This window comes from Talaromyces stipitatus, genomic scaffold (genome assembly GCF_000003125.1).
Source record: "Talaromyces stipitatus ATCC 10500 scf_1105507295491 genomic scaffold, whole genome shotgun sequence".
Lineage (NCBI taxonomy): Eukaryota > Fungi > Ascomycota > Eurotiomycetes > Eurotiales > Trichocomaceae > Talaromyces > Talaromyces stipitatus.
In genome coordinates, this window is record NW_002990122.1 from 861,926 (window position 1) to 879,764 (window position 17,839).

At 42.5% G+C, this 17,839-nt stretch overlaps 6 protein-coding genes across 6 annotated transcripts, besides 1 other annotated feature; 4 read left to right on the forward strand and 2 right to left on the reverse strand.

Moving 5' to 3' along the window:
• Positions 1 to 2,634: 2,634 nt before the first annotated feature.
• Positions 2,635 to 3,620, reverse strand: TSTA_110310 (adiponectin receptor, putative; the record flags this gene model as incomplete). The annotated part of the gene is made up of 3 exons (XM_002488562.1): positions 2,635 to 2,751; positions 2,818 to 3,048; positions 3,210 to 3,620. The coding sequence occupies 3 exons, from the start codon at positions 3,618 to 3,620 to the stop codon at positions 2,635 to 2,637; spliced, it is 759 nt and encodes a 252-aa protein (XP_002488607.1).
• Positions 3,621 to 6,903: 3,283 nt separating this feature from the next.
• On the forward strand, positions 6,904 to 7,427 carry TSTA_110320 (uncharacterized protein; the record flags this gene model as incomplete). Its single annotated transcript, XM_002488563.1, has 3 exons — positions 6,904 to 6,938; positions 7,085 to 7,307; positions 7,380 to 7,427. 3 exons carry the CDS (start codon positions 6,904 to 6,906, stop codon positions 7,425 to 7,427), a joined length of 306 nt encoding a protein of 101 aa, XP_002488608.1.
• A 2,577-nt stretch (positions 7,428 to 10,004) lies between these two features.
• Positions 10,005 to 10,050: a sequence feature (G-rich).
• A 355-nt stretch (positions 10,051 to 10,405) lies between these two features.
• On the forward strand, positions 10,406 to 10,778 carry TSTA_110330 (uncharacterized protein; the record flags this gene model as incomplete). The annotated part of the gene is made up of 3 exons (XM_002488564.1): positions 10,406 to 10,468; positions 10,535 to 10,664; positions 10,711 to 10,778. The coding sequence occupies 3 exons, from the start codon at positions 10,406 to 10,408 to the stop codon at positions 10,776 to 10,778; spliced, it is 261 nt and encodes an 86-aa protein (XP_002488609.1).
• Positions 10,779 to 12,342: 1,564 nt separating this feature from the next.
• TSTA_110340 (uncharacterized protein) lies at positions 12,343 to 13,234 on the forward strand (the record flags this gene model as incomplete). The annotated part of the gene is made up of 3 exons (XM_002488565.1): positions 12,343 to 12,762; positions 12,823 to 13,032; positions 13,100 to 13,234. 3 exons carry the CDS (start codon positions 12,343 to 12,345, stop codon positions 13,232 to 13,234), a joined length of 765 nt encoding a protein of 254 aa, XP_002488610.1.
• Positions 13,235 to 15,094: 1,860 nt separating this feature from the next.
• TSTA_110350 (Ankyrin repeat protein) lies at positions 15,095 to 15,910 on the forward strand (the record flags this gene model as incomplete). Its single annotated transcript, XM_002488566.1, has 2 exons — positions 15,095 to 15,207; positions 15,322 to 15,910. 2 exons carry the CDS (start codon positions 15,095 to 15,097, stop codon positions 15,908 to 15,910), a joined length of 702 nt encoding a protein of 233 aa, XP_002488611.1.
• Positions 15,911 to 16,975: 1,065 nt separating this feature from the next.
• TSTA_110360 (uncharacterized protein) lies at positions 16,976 to 17,816 on the reverse strand (the record flags this gene model as incomplete). Its single annotated transcript, XM_002488567.1, has 4 exons — positions 16,976 to 17,160; positions 17,206 to 17,434; positions 17,460 to 17,665; positions 17,729 to 17,816. 4 exons carry the CDS (start codon positions 17,814 to 17,816, stop codon positions 16,976 to 16,978), a joined length of 708 nt encoding a protein of 235 aa, XP_002488612.1.
• Positions 17,817 to 17,839: the final 23 nt, after the last annotated feature.

Here is a 17,839-nt window from a genome sequence, read left to right on the forward strand (position 1 = left end):
ATCAAAGCTCTTTTGTACTGCACCTATACTTTTGTGTTGATTTCAAAACCAGCAAGAACAGTGATATCCCCCCTCTTTCTTTAGCATACATAGCATTTCATAGAGGAAGAGTAGCAGTATTCGAGGATTTAAAAGGTCGGTGTTCGATAGATCCGATTCAAAGTGCCGAATGTATGCTAGCCACATGAGTTCCACAGTAGCTGCATCCTGAATGTATCCAAGGTCGAAAACGTATTTGTTAATAGGTAGTGATCTGGTAAGGGTAGGGATCTTGCTCTCAACAGTGAAATTGATTCTCTTCGTTATGTGGTCTATGATCGAAACAAGACCGCGTAATATAAACATAAGCTTCCTGATCGTAATTTCCGGATAGCAGTTGCTGCGAAAATGTATTATTTCGCTTAAGAGATTCTCTACCGCGAAGAGGAGCGAAGGAATGGAGGTAGACGCCACGGAAATCATGCCCGCAATTGTTGATTCCGCTGGACAGAAATTACCTCGCACTCTCCAGTCAATATACGTCGTTGACATAATGTTCTCTGTGCGGGGAGGGCGACCTTGAACAATAGATATGTAGCGGTACAGCGGTTCCTGGATACATGGTGGTGCCCACTCAATCAATCTGCGTAAGAATCGTAATATGACTGCATAGCTAATTTGACTCATGTCGACCGTGGGGAGGCTTGCCCATACTGCGAGGTCGTCTATTTTCTCATCTGGAGAAAGACATGGCTTGTTTAGACCTTGGAAAGGACATAAAGCTGCCAAAGCGCATAACGCCCACTTCCATTCGGCGGAATTCTGTAGACACTTCACAAGCGTATGCCTTATCTCACTAGCATTCCAAGAAAAAAGATAGTGCTGGCCTTCATTGCTTTCCAAATGTAATGCTTGTCTGATATCTAATCCCTCGTCTCCGAAATTTGCCTCATAGTGCTGCAACACGAGCAAAGCATGGGGCCATGGGTCCTGATGTTGAACCATTTGAATATCACAGTCTTGATCTACTTGGTCTTGCAGTATAGAGTTACTATCCTCTTCGACTGCAAGCATCCATCTTGAATGACTCCAAAGCAAGTCCTTATGTGTTCCTGACTCGGTATTAGATGGCTGGTTGGACAAAAACACACATATATAAATAGACGGTAAAAGAAAGGCAACAAAACCAGGGTAAAAAGGAGCAATCACCTTGCTGATGATGGCGGAACTCGCGGAGGCTTTTGTACTTCTCTCCACATACTTCACACTGTAAATTTCGAGATTTCTGGTGTTTATAGCCTCTTGTTTGATTGAATAAAATTTTTGATTCGCACATAGCAGCACAGAATGAACCAATGGCACCGTTTAGGATATATTAGTAGATTGTAGGTTGTTGATGAACTTGTGGAGGTTTTGATCCGCAAAGGACATGAGAGATGCTAGTTATTAGCTTAGATGTAGACACATCCTTTATGGCTTCATAATTAGCCAAAACTAAAAGTGTACACTGGTCATAATAATCCAGCATCAAGATTTGGGGTTTAGTAATTCATTAAAGATCCTCCATCAGTGCTCCTTATATATACACATATCGTATTCTTCTCTTCGCGATGACAAAAGGTACAGTACCTGAGAATTGATACAGTATATAAATTTGTATTATTACGTGTACTGAACTTGGAAATCTCGAAAGACCAAGCTCCTCTTACAAATCTAAACCAAGCTCATCTCATGTCCCTGATAAGGATTACAACCCCACTTTTGTGACGCTGGCCAATGCCTTGCATTCGTTGCTAACTAGGTGAGCCTATCTACGAAGAATAACAAGCATAAAGAAGGAAAGGAGAAAAAACACACCGCCCCTCTGCACGCAGCTCCTTCATATGATCCTTTGTGTGGACGGAGCTTCCCAATACAGTACCGCTCCCAATATACTAATTTCTCAGGGCTCAAGCCCTATCTCGAAATAGCGGGAAAAGCCTCATAGGATGACACTGTACGGAAAGCTCCGTCGCCAAGCCGTAGAGCTGTCAAGCCGTAGAGCTGGCTGTCACACTTTGACAGGTTAATCATAACAGCTAATCCCTAATAATCTCAAACGAGGTTTATCTTAATTTTTAAAAATTTGTTATATAACCTATGCCAGGCTATCACAAGAATCTCCAGTACCTGTGTATGAGTGTACCATTCCTTTAACTTTAGTAATATATACGTTGATTTCCAATCCCTTACATGAAAAATAACTAAGCTACTTAGCTACATGCGGTTACCGCGCTATGTTGGTATGTATCAAAGCTGAATATAATACCTACAGGGAAAATCTTATTTTCTCGCACTCTCCCGCTGCGCGGTGTGGATAAGGGGCTCCTGCGTTATTTAACTACGCGTATTCTGGGGTTACTCGACACGTCGGAATAGGTGACCTGTAACAGTATTGTGGGAGTTCTCAATTCAGATCCTGTTCTCATTGTACGCCGTTATACCACTTTAACAGCTACCCTTAACACTGCCTGCACTACAGATTATTTATGGCTATGAATGCTTTATAGAACGCATGTGTTGCATTTAGAGCAGTCCAACCTTTAGCACAGCTTCAATTACTCAATAGACACCATAAAGCTGACACACATCTAGTGTATGACAGGTTACGAAACCTCACAGCAGAGCAGCCTGGTGTGTATACATTGCGCATAAGATAGCAACGTGAAAGATCTGGTGCGAGCTTCCCCATATATCAAACTTACCCGGCGCCAAACGCTCCGGAAATCTAAACTATAGATGTTCGTCAAAATTCTTGTCTCTCACAGAATGGAAGACGTAGTATGCGTGCAGACATACCGCGTATACACTGACTCCAATCCCATAGAAAGTAAGCTCGAGCAGGTACCATTTCATTCCCAAGTATTGAAGCATATATTCAAGCCCGTATCGTTGGACTCCATGCAATAGGGGTATAAACGATGAAGAGCCAAAAATAACGAATGTGCCCGCCTTCACTTTCCGCCAGCCTGGCATTTTGAATAAGGGATTCGAGATTAGAACACTAGTGACTGTACCCGTGGTTAGAACCTGGAACTCATGTCAGCGTATCGTCAGATTTGTCCCGGCTGCCAGGAGGATGGAGCGAGTGGTAACAATCACTCGGAGAGGCTCACAATAGCCCAGTGCAGTTTTTGCAAACTCGCTTCACAGAAAAATACATAATAGATGCTAGAAGATAATATGCCCACTGTCACAATGACAACACCAAGCAGATCCATTCCATGCCAGAACTGTTCTACTTGATGTGAGTGAGGCTGCATCAGGTGGTACAGTGTGCTAAGGACCAGACAGATCTCTGCACACCCAAGGTAGATTCCAAACATAGAGTAGTCCATGGACGAGACATTGACAAACTGAGGCTCTGCCAGGTACCTCAGGAGAGTAGCTGCGACGAGTGGCAGGAGTAGAGCCCCGATCAGATGAGTGTATACATTGCAAGACTCATTGTGCAAAAAGGTTAAGCTGAAGAGGATCTCCAGATAGTCTGCTTTCGGTAGTCGATAGCCCCTGAGAATATACTGGTTGTCGAACTGCCATTCGGAAATCTTCTGCCAGGTTACGGTTCGCTCTTCAGTCTTTGGCTGGCTCGTGGTGCTCATATTGACTTTCGGCACCTGCCTTTTTTGAGACCTCCTCCTGACATATGAGCCACACAGAGTATGAAGCACGCACAGGAGGACATAGGAGAAGTAGATGAAGGATACAAAAGGACTGGATTGCTGAAAGAAGGGCAGAGGAATGAATAAGCGTCACAAAGAAAATACGATATAATAGTAAGGGATCCGCCGGACCTGCTATAAGGCGATTGATGGGGAATATAGGCGCGGAGAGATAGAACTGATTACTGGGTTAGTAGGGCAAGCGCAGCATAGGTTACGGTACTACATTACCAATACACTAACAGGTTTGATACAACTCGTTATTTCACCGAAATACATACTATCCATATCCAGTTTAGTATTTGAGGTTAATTAGAGTTTGAAATTCGATCTATGTTTGTACATTTTGGGAAGGATATTTCTGACTGTAATCGTTATGTGGTGTGGAGTCAGATTTCTCATAAATCGTGTGATTTACTAAAAAATAAGTTAACTAACTAATTGACTGACTGATGATTACATCAACTACTCTGTCCCAGCCACCACGAAGGCAGCTATGCAGCTTGCGTCCTAGTGACTGCCAGCTCCAGTCAACGAAACAATAATGACAGTGTTAAAGAAAGACTTCGATACAACCTGAGGAATTCGTAAGCTGGTATGTGTGGGCTTTGTAAATTGCTGAAATGGCGCGTCCTTGGCGCCCTAGCCTGCTAGGATACAGTTGGGGATCGATCCCAGCTGTCTACCACTAGAAATGCTAATAGTAGGTCTCGTTGTCTAATTAGGACATGAACCACTGTTTCCGTAGCACATTCGCACTTGTCATCTTTCCTAAGGCCACGTAGTTTGTCATGCGATGCTACACATGAATGGCCGGTGCAAAGGCACATGAGGAAGAGCGAGCGAAACCCCAAACCTCCTTTACACCAAGCACTCTGAGCGCAAATCATATAAACTAAGCTCGACAGTAATAAACAATTGACAAAATTGATGGACGAACAAATAATGAGATCGATGAAAAAAAAAGCATAAGAATGAGTGGGATAGTGAGGGATGGCGTTGAGGAAGAGGGGAGAAAGTTGTCATGTTACGAGGTAGGGAAGGAGCAAGCCCTAAAAAAGAACCCTATCTTGGCCTACTACGTAGTAATTGAGAAGTCACGCTACAAAATCGTGCAGCTAATCAGAAGCGGGAGGTCACGTTACAGCAATTTTTTAACCAATCGGATCAGACCTTGATTGACCAATCAGAGCAAAGTGGTAACTCCCGAGTTCAACAAGCTGTCAGATAATCCGGCTTTCAAACGAGGCAGAAAGATCGACTGTTCAATCTTACAGGTCTAAAAGGCAGATTTAGGCATATATCTGGGCACCTAGATTTCAGCCCAATATTTACCCCTCCTGATAGCTCACAAATCACCCCGCCAAAGGTGTCTATAAAGGACCCGGCTTTAAAGACTTGAAAGACAGACACAGAACTCAATACATACAATCTTGCTAGTCACTTCTTTTCTTTGATCCTAGTAAAACACTCTTCAGGATTGGCCTGGAATAAACCGACCAATCCGACACAAGCCTTTAAACTAGCAGAGCTTACGCTCTGCTAATTATTTGGATAGGGCCGGAGCTGGCAGTCAGGATTAGGACACATGTCGCATAAGCTGCATGCGAGGCGGTCGGGATGGTTAGGTGATTAAATTAATCATAAGCGAAACTAATTATTTACAGACTAACAGTACGTAATTAGTTAACTATGTAATAACAAATTCGTTAAATTATACTAACTTGAACTTTTCATCCCTGCCCGAGCGAAAACAAGGCCTACATTTAGAGTTGCCAAGGCCGAGACCTCATTTAAACAGATCCCCTGTCTTCTCAAGGTGCAGAATTATTGTTTCCTATTAATCTATCCTATCTGATCATGGTTGAAAAGGCACAGAGAACTCCCATAGAGACTTTTTCAAATAATGGCTTTGTCATCGACGCAAATCTAATTCCTTATGATATACTCGCGCTTCTAGAAAATATTGATTCGCATCTAGAGTTGATTATCAATGACCATGATCAGATAAAGAGACTTCTAAAAGCATTGTTAGGAACGGCTCCGAACCTACCAGCTTCTGGAGGTGCCAAACCGGATGCTGATCTGAATTCGCATGTGCAGCAGCCAGCTAAAAGACCCTGGGATAGCGATCTAAGTTCGGATAGCGGTACGAATTCTGATAAGGATCTAGATTCGTATTCGCAGCGGGGGTTTAAAAGACGGAGGGTATAACTACAAGTTTCAAGGGTAGCTATACAAATTTGATCCAGTTCTAAAAACCATATTTACTATGCCCATTGTAATGCAATCGCGGTATAGTTTAGTATTAATTTCAGGGTTTAAAGATCTTTTGTAAGTGGATTAACATAGAATTTATGGGCTCACTGGCAGCTGATCCGGGGACAAAGAGCACAATTAAGGAACTGCAAGCCCAGATGAAAGCAATCTAAGCCAGCTAGGTATGTACCACCTCGAAGATTTCATACGCATAGGGCCAGTAGCCGACCTGTACTGTAACAACGTTACGTTGGGTAGTCTGTAGAGTTACGTTCGAGAGGGATCATAGAAGGTTAAACACACAAAGTAGGGCGTCAATATACTGAAACCTATATCTTCTGCTTCCGCAGCATGCATTCTATATAAGAGACATTCGGGCTGTTTCATGGCAATACATCATTGACCATATGAACCTTGCCCATAACCAGCTGAAGTATCCATACTTTTGCCACTATCTGTTCTAACCCTAACACCCCCCAGGGGGTTTAATAGATATGTTGGTTATTACACCACCTGGTTTTCAACAGAGTACACCACTAGGTCTTCAAGCGTACACTCGAGCCTTTGAATTATGAGCAGGATCAGCGCACTGTCACAACTGTCAAGAGATAGAGCACAAAGGTTTTTTCTCTTTTTTTAAAAAAAAGAGCTCAGACCTGCGCCAAATGTGCAGGCGAGGGACATCACCACAATACTTGCCAGTGCGAATAATTGAAAATGAATTTGTGACGAGCACGATGAGGCATAGCTATTGAACAAACATGATACCTACAGAGAGACATGTCCAGATCTTACAGCTGCGATACTACAATTTCAAGATCAAGCAGTGCTAGTGCTCTCAACCTATGTGGAGGGGAATAATGAAGAAGCATTAGCATCCACCATCACATGGCTGCGAGCCTACGCAAAGATTGGAAAGAGAATAGGAATGCTGACAGATCTTTTAATAGTAGACTCCACCGCCATGACCAACTCTAGGGAGGAGATCGGATATATTCTGTCAGACAGATCTAACACAGCTTCACTGGATGTATATCTACTGGAGGAGCCAGGCGAGATTTTACACGAGTCTGAACTCGAAGGAAAGGCCAAACCCGCAGCAAGGAATATCAAGATGCAACTAAGTATCTAAAACCTCATAGCAGTTCATTCAGCGATAGATTACGACCTTTGGAAGAGGCAGATGGATTCAATACTAAAGACAAAGTGACACAGGCCGAAGAGCTACTTGCTACGCACTTCACACCTATACCAAAAAGCCTCAAACATGAGGGCACCCAGTCACAAAGGGAGCCGATACACATACCACATCTCATGATAGAGAAGATTAAACGGAAAGCACCCGGAGACGATGGCCTCCCAGCAATGGTATGGAGGCAGCTCTAGGGCTCTAATTTATGACTCATATCTAATGTTCTACATATAGTAGTATTGCCACAGATACCAGAAGCGCGGGCTTATTCGTCAAATGATGGGTTTGATGATTAAACTCTACGTGAAGATTACATATCAGAAGCTCAATCTGAGATTAGTTCTTGAAGTGATATTCCTTCCTCCGAAATTATACCTTTGGAATCAGTTTCACAGACAGTCATTATTGCAACTACTATACACTACCGAACTCGTCTTCCGCAAACATAGCTCCATATCGCTGCCAGAAACGTTCACTCCGGCGCCGTCACAAATGGGTTGTGGGATTACTTTCAGGTCAAGTGAGTCGAGAATGGATAATGAAAAGGATCGTGAAGTTGCAATCGACAGATCAGGATATTCGATGTGCATATATTGATAGCAAGACTGGAACGCAGCTTGCTTGGAAAATAACAGATTTGCAAAGCTAAACATTCGTCATCAATATGCAGCGACATCTTGAAAAATACTCAATTCTTTCACCTCGTCACGTTAGGGACATCATCACTCAAAAAGAGCAACGTGGCATTCTCAATGTTCTAGATTAAAAGGCTCTCACACCCCAACAACTATGTACTCGAGAAGCATCTCATTCATTGATGGCAAAGCCTTTACACCAGTTGAAAGACCATCATTTGAACAGGTCTTTCAAGATATTCCGGAATCACGCTTCCGTTCGAATCTAATTCTACACACTGAAACATCGCCTTGATGAAAAGCCTGATATACAACGTCGAGAGTTGATACAAGAAGATTTCTGATCGTGGGGTCTATTCCAGGCCAATCTTGAAGAGGGCTTTCCTTAGGATGAAAAGGAAGAAGCGATTGGCAAGTTGTATGTATTCAGTTCTCTGAGTTATCCTTGTCTGCTCCCATACATCAGGTTTCAATGCTGGGTTTTACAGAGCTTTTGTCGGGATGAATTCTGAGTCGTCCTGAGGGGTATATTTGGGGTCTGTACTTTAAGATAGAGCTTCTGATTGATCACGTCGTCTTCCTTCTTCCGATCAATTGCATTTTCTATTGGTAATTGGACAAGCAAAAACTATCTTCCAATTCTTACTATTTTTGGTCATTGGCTCATAGAGGGATTATCATATAAAAAAAGAGTGTTAGAGTTCATTGAATGCGATGGCTGAGTATGAGTCTCCTGTTCCTGACACGCAGATAGAGCACAGCCGCACGGCCCTATCGGCCCCGTATTAGGAAATCATCTCAACATGAGACGTCGGTGAAGTTGATTTCTTCTTTTCTCTTTATTCTCAGTATTGTCTTTTGACAAAACACCTCTTGTACGAGATATTTTTGTAGATAGATCCGAATCAAGCACATTGGCAAACGTCACGGTGACCCTAGGAATTTTCTATTTTTGGCACTCTATGTAGTTCCCAAAATAAGACAGCCAATGGCTCTCTTTTACAAATCTTTCAACTAATACTTTGACAAATCCTATTAAAGTAGCCTGTCGACCTACAATCAAAAAACCGAACCCGCAAGATGAGTTTCCAATATAATGCCGACTTCTTGCAATACTTATGTGGCCAACTTCGCACGTCGACACTGGAAAATGAATATTGGAGGAACCAGTTCTCATTGAGAGTGAAAAATGAACAATCAAAATGGCCTGCTGCCCTGACAGGAGATTCGATGTCTCAGTCAGAATTATTACAAGCCGTGCAGTTGTTGTATAACCTGCTTAACGCATCGTCATTTGAAAATGAACAATGGAAACGACTGTTTGCTGCCCAGATGTCTCAATCGCACTTCATTAGCCGAAGGGGCCTTCTCCCAAAGTTGAAGATACCTAATTGATGCTACATGCAGCCTACCATTCGGGTCGGGAGTCAATAACATACTTCACATATCTACTTTTCATTTTTATATCTCCTAGTAAATTCTTAGCGACGAAGTAGAAAATGTCTCTCACCAATCTTGTAAACCCGACCCTGGAGAAAAGGTAACGATGTATTTGCACGTACAATGTATTTATATATGATTTCTTGGTATACTGGATTTTGGTTTACCTGAATCACTTCGCTCGGGCGGCATTGAAAATTTGAGTATAATCTCTATGAAGTGATCTGATACTTCAGCTCGGCAGTCATCTAGATATTGTTAGTTGCAAAGAATACGCAATTATTTAGTTTAATAAAATTTACCCTTATCTAGACACTCTCAATTGCCAGACTGGCAAAGCGTGCGACGTGACACACAGTTAATCGAACTAACCCTGAACTGCAGCCCAACATGGCAATTGACATAACTAGAGGATAACTACTAGTTTAGTTGCTTATTGATCTTATGTCATAGAAGTTCAACCTATTTATAGAAGTCCATATGGTATGCATTTGTACGAAGTATATATTCTAGTCTTCAATACAGGTCAGCCTGGTATTCACCCTGACTGAAAACTCTGGCCCAGACATATTCTGAGCAATGTATTCTTCTCCTATGGAGGACGTGGATGAAATTACATCTAATTACGGAGAGCCACATATCTCTACCAACAACGACGTCGACTTCTTACAAAGAGTCGGCGAAGTCGTCGGCGAACTCGTGGAAAAAAAGTTAGAGAAGTTCTTAAGAGAGTTTCACGAGATAATTAATCAAGGGAGGAGAAACGGAGGGTCTAGACGAGGAGCGAGGGGAAACGGAGGGAGGGGACGAGGAGGGAGGGGAGGGGGAGGGACGGGACGGGGAGTACAGGGAAGGATAAGAAGGGGGCAAGGAGGAATGTTTTCTTCAAACGAGCCTGTGGTCTCCCGGTCCTACAATGAGTGGCCATGCTAGCATTACAGACGTGACGAAGACGGGTTATCAATTCTACATTGTTGCTTGAAGTTATGGCTATCTCTTCCACAGTGAATATAATCCGTGATGGTTACTTTTTAGCTTCTTCCTAATAATGGTGATACCTAATCCGGAAGAATACCCATGGTACTGAAGATCAATTGGTGCCGATTCCCTGGGCCAGTATCTAGATGCCGACTATACACGTGCTTTGCTGATGCTTGTTCTACAAGCAGACATATATTCCTATTAGCAAGTCCTTGAGGATGCCTCGGAAGTTGTTTTTATGGCACTATTACACCGTCAATTATATGTGTAGCGAATCGAGGGTTTGCTCAGAAGAATTGTCATATAGATTGCTATGGTTTTTATCAGCAACAGATCTTCTTTTGCAGCAATCAGTCAACCTTATCGGTAGTCCGGCCAAAGGGCCATCCAACGGATATATAAATGGGTTCAGGCCCTACGACATCGATTACCGCAATCTACGTCCCAGCGAACATGGATATAAAATGGAACCGGCGAGTAAAAGCTGAAGCACACAGATCAACGAGAATATAATATCAACCAGAAAAGCAGCCGTTCCAAGCCAAAGCAAGGGCCTTTCGAACTGCCATTGATGCAACACGACAGGACTAGACTCTTCAAAAGAACATTAGAAAATATTCGAAAGCAATCGACACTACAGTCTCAATCGAAGAAAGCATATAAAAAGCTATATGACGGATTTCGGGCAGGAATGACAAGGCTTAACAGCTATTTGAATAAGGCGCGGTAGACTCCAATCTTTGTGCCTGCTGCCAAGCAAGTGAGACAGTAGAACACTCTTTATTCCGCCGAACGAGCTGAATAACAATGAGAGAAGGCCTGAACCAATGCACAGATACAAAACGAGGAAATCTAGCAAAATCATGTTCGAACCCTGACGGATGAAGGGAGTTCATGCAGCAATCAACTACGCAATTCCATATAACCCTCGAGCTACAATAGTATAATCTAGGGCTTACTAGCTGACTTGATTAGGGGTTCGTCTACTGACATGGCTCTCTCAAGCACATACGTGGGCTTGTTTGGGGGGAGCTTGCTTACACGTATGTACACCCGCGGCTGCCTGAGTAATCAGGCCTTGAGAACTATGTAATAATATATCGATTGAACAAGCAGTGTACCTGATTGAACAGATCGTACGTGTAGGGGTCGTTTAAGTGACGTAAGGGTTCGACAAACTTTCACTTTAACGCGGTAGGTTTATCAATCGCGCCCATTTCCATTGGGGGAAATGCGCTCTTTGGCCACAACGTTGCTGTTAGAGATGAAACCGTTAGACTGTGGTTGTGGATAGAGGCTCTCGTAATATGCACCAAATAAACTTTCAAATGGCAGCACTAAAAAGGACCTTTATGATGGCCCCACTTCCCTTTGGTCCGTAAGGGTTTACCTACAATGCCAGCCTAGTTGACGGGCATTGTAATGATAGTATGATACACAATGTTAGTATTAATCAAGTACCAACACAAAGGTTCAGCCGCTCTATGTTACATCCAACAAAATAGTGGCAAAGGTCTGGCCACATCTCATTTAACTATGTATTACCTATTTAGGTAGATACTCCTCTAATTACTTGACCCCATTGTGCCAATCCGTCTGCCAATAATGGATCGTGTTATGTCTGATACAGCAGCAGCGAAAACAGACTGGATAACGTCGATTTGCCTAGATCGGGAGTCGAGCTTGAACTGCTCATACTATCCGCATCAACCACCAATTATAATTGTTGTTTCGCACTAAACCACGGTTAATCTGTAATTCAGTAGCCCAGGCTTTCCAGACTTCTCGCCAGCTGACGAGTGAGTCGGATATCCTTTTGATCCAAATATCTTAAGGAGTTGCATACATGGAGCCAGGAATAGCTTACGTGAGAATGCCCTATGAAATTACGAGAAAGTACGCTAATCTACTCACTAAACCAGACATATTAGCGACGTCAAGGCTCTAGTTCCTGTGTGGTACAGTATCGTGCACATTCATAGTGGATCATTGTTCTGGGACATACAGTGTTGATCATTGTCTTTGGTCTGAGCTTACTGCGGCACAGTACCTTTTTCTTTCAGCGGTCTAGAAAGATATATTAGTCGGTTATAGACATAGAAAGAGATGAAAAGTCTAGTTTACAAAGTGACTCTCTTTTTCCACAAAACCAGCTATGGCTAACGAGGGATACATATATTTTCCGAATTCTGCAAGTCCTGGTGGTCCTGGAGTTCCTCCAGATTCTCAAAATCCTGAAAATCCTGAAAATCCTGGGAGCGCTCGGGATTTTGTTCGGAATTTTGGCCTTGCAGGTTTTCCGAATTCTGCAAGTCCTGGTGGTCCTGGAGTTCCTCGAGATTCTCAAAATTCTCAAAATTCTGGAAACACTGCTACTGGAAATACTCAAAATCTCTTTGAGCATGATTCAACCTTTCCTATTGACGAGTTTGATTTTCGATACCTGATCGATGGAAATCCCAGCTCTTTCAGTGGCATATTGAATCAGGAATCATCACAACCCCCTAAGGAAAATGATCACGATTTGAACGCAGCAGAAAAGGCGATCGCCGAAAAAGGATTGCAGTTTTTTATTGTAAGCATAAACAATTTTACACCTCCTAACCTAGGAACTCTCCACTAACCATAGTTATAGACACTAATGCGAGCATCTTATGAAAGTGTTCTTCCCGAGAAAGACGCTGACGATATCAAGAGACAGGTGAAGAGGGGATCAGATATTGACCAAAAGGTCATTAGTAGTATATACAATATCATAGCTTCGGGAACATCAGTGTGTACTCCAGATATCATAGAGAAATTGACACAAGACGAGAAGCTTCAGTTGGCTGGTATGTTTTTGCAAGTAAGTACACAGAGCCAGTCCCATCCCTTTTTCCTTTTGTTTTCGCTTGTTTGCTAATCTATAAAAGGATATCGAGGTCGCCGCTTGGATTCGGATGTACAATAGAGGGAAGTTTTCAAGCCTCTACAAGGATATGGTAAAGACCGGTTTACTTGTTGATTTGATCCTGCCTGGCAAAAAAGACGTGGGCAGAAAGGGATAGGAACACGAGCAAAAAAATCGGAGTATGGATATATGTATGGCACTGCTAGAAGGCTACATAAGCTTGAGAAAGAAATTTAACTTTGTAAATAAGTTCACAGTTCTACGAGAATCAGATATATGCTTGATTTCAAAGGACACGATTCACTTATCGGAATCAAGAGACATTGGGAAACCGTATGCTGCAAATCATGCCTCTAGCGAGATGGATTTCTACTTCTTCTTTTCCCCTTCTTTCCCATGCTTATTTTTCTCGTGTATGAGCACCTCATGTACGTCTTCTTAGCTAGATCAATACATTGAGCTTGGCCGTTGTCACACGAATAGCGGTTGTATATTTTGAGAATCGCACTATCGTATACAGCCGCGCCTACTAACATAACAACTCGCGCACCTGCTAGGTCAATGATAGCTTGTCGAATCTTTAGATTTTACTACGGAGTAGTTTCTTTGTAGTCTACTCTGCTGTTTACGAGAGCGATTACCGGGGAAGTAATCCCGGAGTATAGTTAGTGCTGCCACAGAGTCAGGTGATCATTCATGCATGCGCAACATACAGACTATTACATATCTAGTGGAATGTTTTCAACCAATACATTTGCAAACCCACATGACGGCACCAACGTTCTGTCTTTGTCCTGGCAGGATTATCTGCTTCTCATGATTTGAGCGATCACATAATGGAAGTGATAATCCATTTTCCTAATCTCACAGGATCCTACAGTACATCAAAAGACGCATTTCTAATTAGATACGAAAAGCAGTAAATAGTAAAACGTAGCAACCCTTAAAGGTACATCTAGTGAATTCTATGATGGGATAGAGGAGACTCGATATGTACCCTAATCTGGGATGGTGCTAAGCTAACAAATATCATGTACTGCGGGAAAGATTGGTATTACATCAACACAGTGTCAGCCAAAAATAACCCGATTACTCAATTGTCGACCCGTTCACGGGGCCTCGTCTATGGCCAAATACTTTAATTTGTAGTTCATAGGAAACCCCTCTTTGAATATTGGGTCACATCACGAAATGAGAGGATTGGAAGGACAGTACACATGATGAGTTCCTTCTCTGAAGACAAATCTAAGCAGTGTTAATGAATTCTGGCATTTCCGTCTTGGGGGCGGTACTCCATACACAAAACACACCAACTCGCCAAGTTGAGATCTGCATATAATATGTGGGAACCAACTAGACCAAAAAGCTGCGCGCATACTAAATGGTTTAATGGTCTAGTATGGTAGTATATAGCGAGGATGAGATGGTGTGAGATGAGATTCCCAAGATAATATGATCAATTGTAATATCGGCCATTAATTATTTTCATTTCTCCCATATCTGTCGCGATGGAAGCTAAGACCCTACTCTAGTACAATCACTCAATGTCTCGATGTACTAAAGGATATCTATGAGAAGCCAACAAAGCCACTCTTGGGGAAATACGATTGTATTGTGAAGCTAGATCTAGGTAAAATCGCAAGATATCAGAGCACTTGGCTAGTAGAAACACCAAAGAAAACAACAAAAAAGACGTAGAAATAAGTTCAGTGAGCCCAGTGGGCATTGAGCTAAATGCGTCAAACTTAAGAAATAGTATTCGTAACTGTTTGTTATCTGAGACGCTCTGGCAAGGATTCTTGCGCTAGGCAGGCACTAAGCCATGTCGCAATGGATTATTATGAGATGTTGCTTGCCACTGCACAGATGAAGACGGTTACTACCTTGATTTGTAATGAAACAGACAACGTAATCTTTGAAAACCTTTTCTTAGATCGTTCAGAATTCCATTGACTGAAATATCACTTGCCTCAGACTTCACGTTTATGTCTAATACAGTCGCAGTCAAACATTCAAAATGGTGACTCCCACAATTAAGGAAAGGATCATCAAGCAGTCATTTGCGGTTATGAAAAATTTAAACGAAATACAAGCAAACTGTGGGTGCATAAAGCACGTGTACACGTTAATGTACGTACGTACATGAATGGTTAGCAGGTACTGCAATTCTGTATGGGTTCAAATGTGTGTATTTTTAGCTATCTAACTCACGCCCCGACGCGGTCTTACATCCCTCTATCCTAGACGAGGTCACGTGATGCCCTGCGGCTCAGTGCGTTGGAGTGAGGCATCTCGATTGCTTCCACAAACCAACACAAACAATGATTTAGTGACATTTCTTGAGAAAAATTTGGTAGAGACATTCACATTTGATGCTCTAGATAAGTACCAAAGATCTTTTGTGCATTACACTGCAATGGCCAATTGCATTGATCTCTTGCGCTACTTGATTCAAAATGGTGCATCAGTACATGACCGTGATATGTGGGGCCGGACTCCTCTCACCTATGCGGCTGAGAACGCCTCACTTGATGCCATGAAATTGTTGTTAGCGATGGGAGCCGAAGTCAACGCTTTAGACGACGACGATACATCCCTACCCCCTTCAACACCTCTAGATTACCTGCTCATTAACGTAGATATAACAAACGAACTGCCGGACGAGTTTGCTGCTACGGCAGAGTATTTAATTGCTGCAGGTGGAGTGTCCGTGTCTTTTAAAGCTTACCGTGACGGACCGCGGATCTTTCAAATCGTCGAAAGAAAGCTAGTTTGGCGTATGATTTTTCAATTCTATCACATGCTTACTACCGTTGAACCGGGAAAATTTTGAGCATGTTTCTATTCCACAAGATCATGTAATACCCGAGACTAAGGAATAACCTGAAGTCTCTTTACCTAAGGAAATAAGTGCAAGTTACTCTGTATTGACTAGAAAAATACAACACTATTTCTGTAATCCCTATATGACTGAAAAGTAACAAAAAAAGTACAAACAAAACCAAGAAGTCAGCAGTACTATGAATGAATGAATGTGTTAGAATAGGGTCAGCTAAAACCACTAGATCAAGCACGTGAGCCGGAATTGACTCACACAGGCTAAGGTGTGTTTTAACAAGTACATAGTAGATTTCTTGATAGCTACTACTATCTAGGCAAATGTGAAGGTAAACATGCCAATGCTTTCTGGAATCCGTCCTAAAAGACCCAATGATTCCAGTCAATATAAAAAGTGGTCTGTAAGAATACATGGATTGAATAATATTGATGCACACCTGACTCTCTTTCTATAGCCAGAAGCGGCAAGCATATTGCATGTCTGATGTTAGGTAGTTGGTTATGATTCTACTATCGATTTTAACCTGTAGTGTCCCATAGTCTGGAAGATTGCATATATTTTCGTGAAGACTCCCCTATGAAGGCATTCATTCAAGGCATTTGGCCATGACCATCTTGTGAGTGTCCATCTCATCCACCCAAAATGAGTTTCTGTGACGTTTGTCAGGATCGACGAGGAATGAGAGGTACAATATCCTGATCGGAGAATCCACAGACAATGGCACATCAAGGACGGAATGGAGAAACGAGAGCTGCCCCTCAATCTCCTGGCTATCGATATTAAACAAAGATGCTATAGATAACAGTGAAAGAGGCTCTGCTAGGTGAACAATTGTGCCTACAATGCATCGAAACCGCTCCACCAGTGATTTCTGTGCCTTTTCTGGACGTCCATGGATCAGCTGGTTCAGAATTGGAGAGTAAATAGCATCCATCTTATCCATTTAAGGGTCACTTTTCATAGTTTGATACTGACGGACCTCCTTTAGCTGGCCTATACGATTTGAAAATGCTTCGTCTTCAAAAATAAATAGCGGAATAGCCAAGCTGACGTCGCCTCTTAGCCAGGCCAACCAGATGGAAGTGGCCGGCCATCTTTTGCATATTTCTCCTGGACTTGCGCAAACCGGTATTCTAGGAAAGTGTTAATGTCGCGTCTGATAATACTTTGCGCTATCTCATGAAGCTCCATATGGTTGAGCACTTCCTCCGGCACATCCTTGAATCCAGATCGGATTTGCTGCTCTGGTCTACTCGTAATGAATATTCACAAGCTTGGTGATCATTTACCTCTCTTTTCTGATAAAAGCCGAAGCAAAGTGTCTCCGTCCTGCACACATTCATCTAAAGCATCAATCACGATAAGTTGAGAGACCGTGGGGAGTTGATGCGGAATCTGTGACAGAGGTTGACAGATAAGCTTCTCAAATTGCTCTCCCATGGCCTTGTTAAATAAATTGAGATCTGCATCAGTTGCTAATTCAATGTGTGTTATCAACAACGGAATCTTTTCTAAGAGCTAGGTACAAATCGTGGTAAAAAACAAAGGCCACACTACCCCGATCAGCCTCGCCTCGTTTGAAAAAGAGGCTGGCTCCTAATTTGCCATCCTTATGAAAGGACTCGGATGTGGAGCCTTTTGCATACAGTAGCTGTGCAATTAATTCCTTACGCCTTCGGTCGCTACATGTATCAAGGATCTCAATTGTAGCATTTGTCTTCTGAGCAACATTATGTACATCCTTATATTCTTCTCAACTATAAATCTTATTAATAAGAGAATGTGAATCTGCAGGACTCGCTAGAGACTAACCCGAAGAGGTTATATCATTAATCCTCTTCTCCGCTTCAACCTTATTTGGCGGAATGCGAGAGAGGTCTTTCGCATAAACAGCAGCCATTGAAGCATATCCTTGCCGTTCCT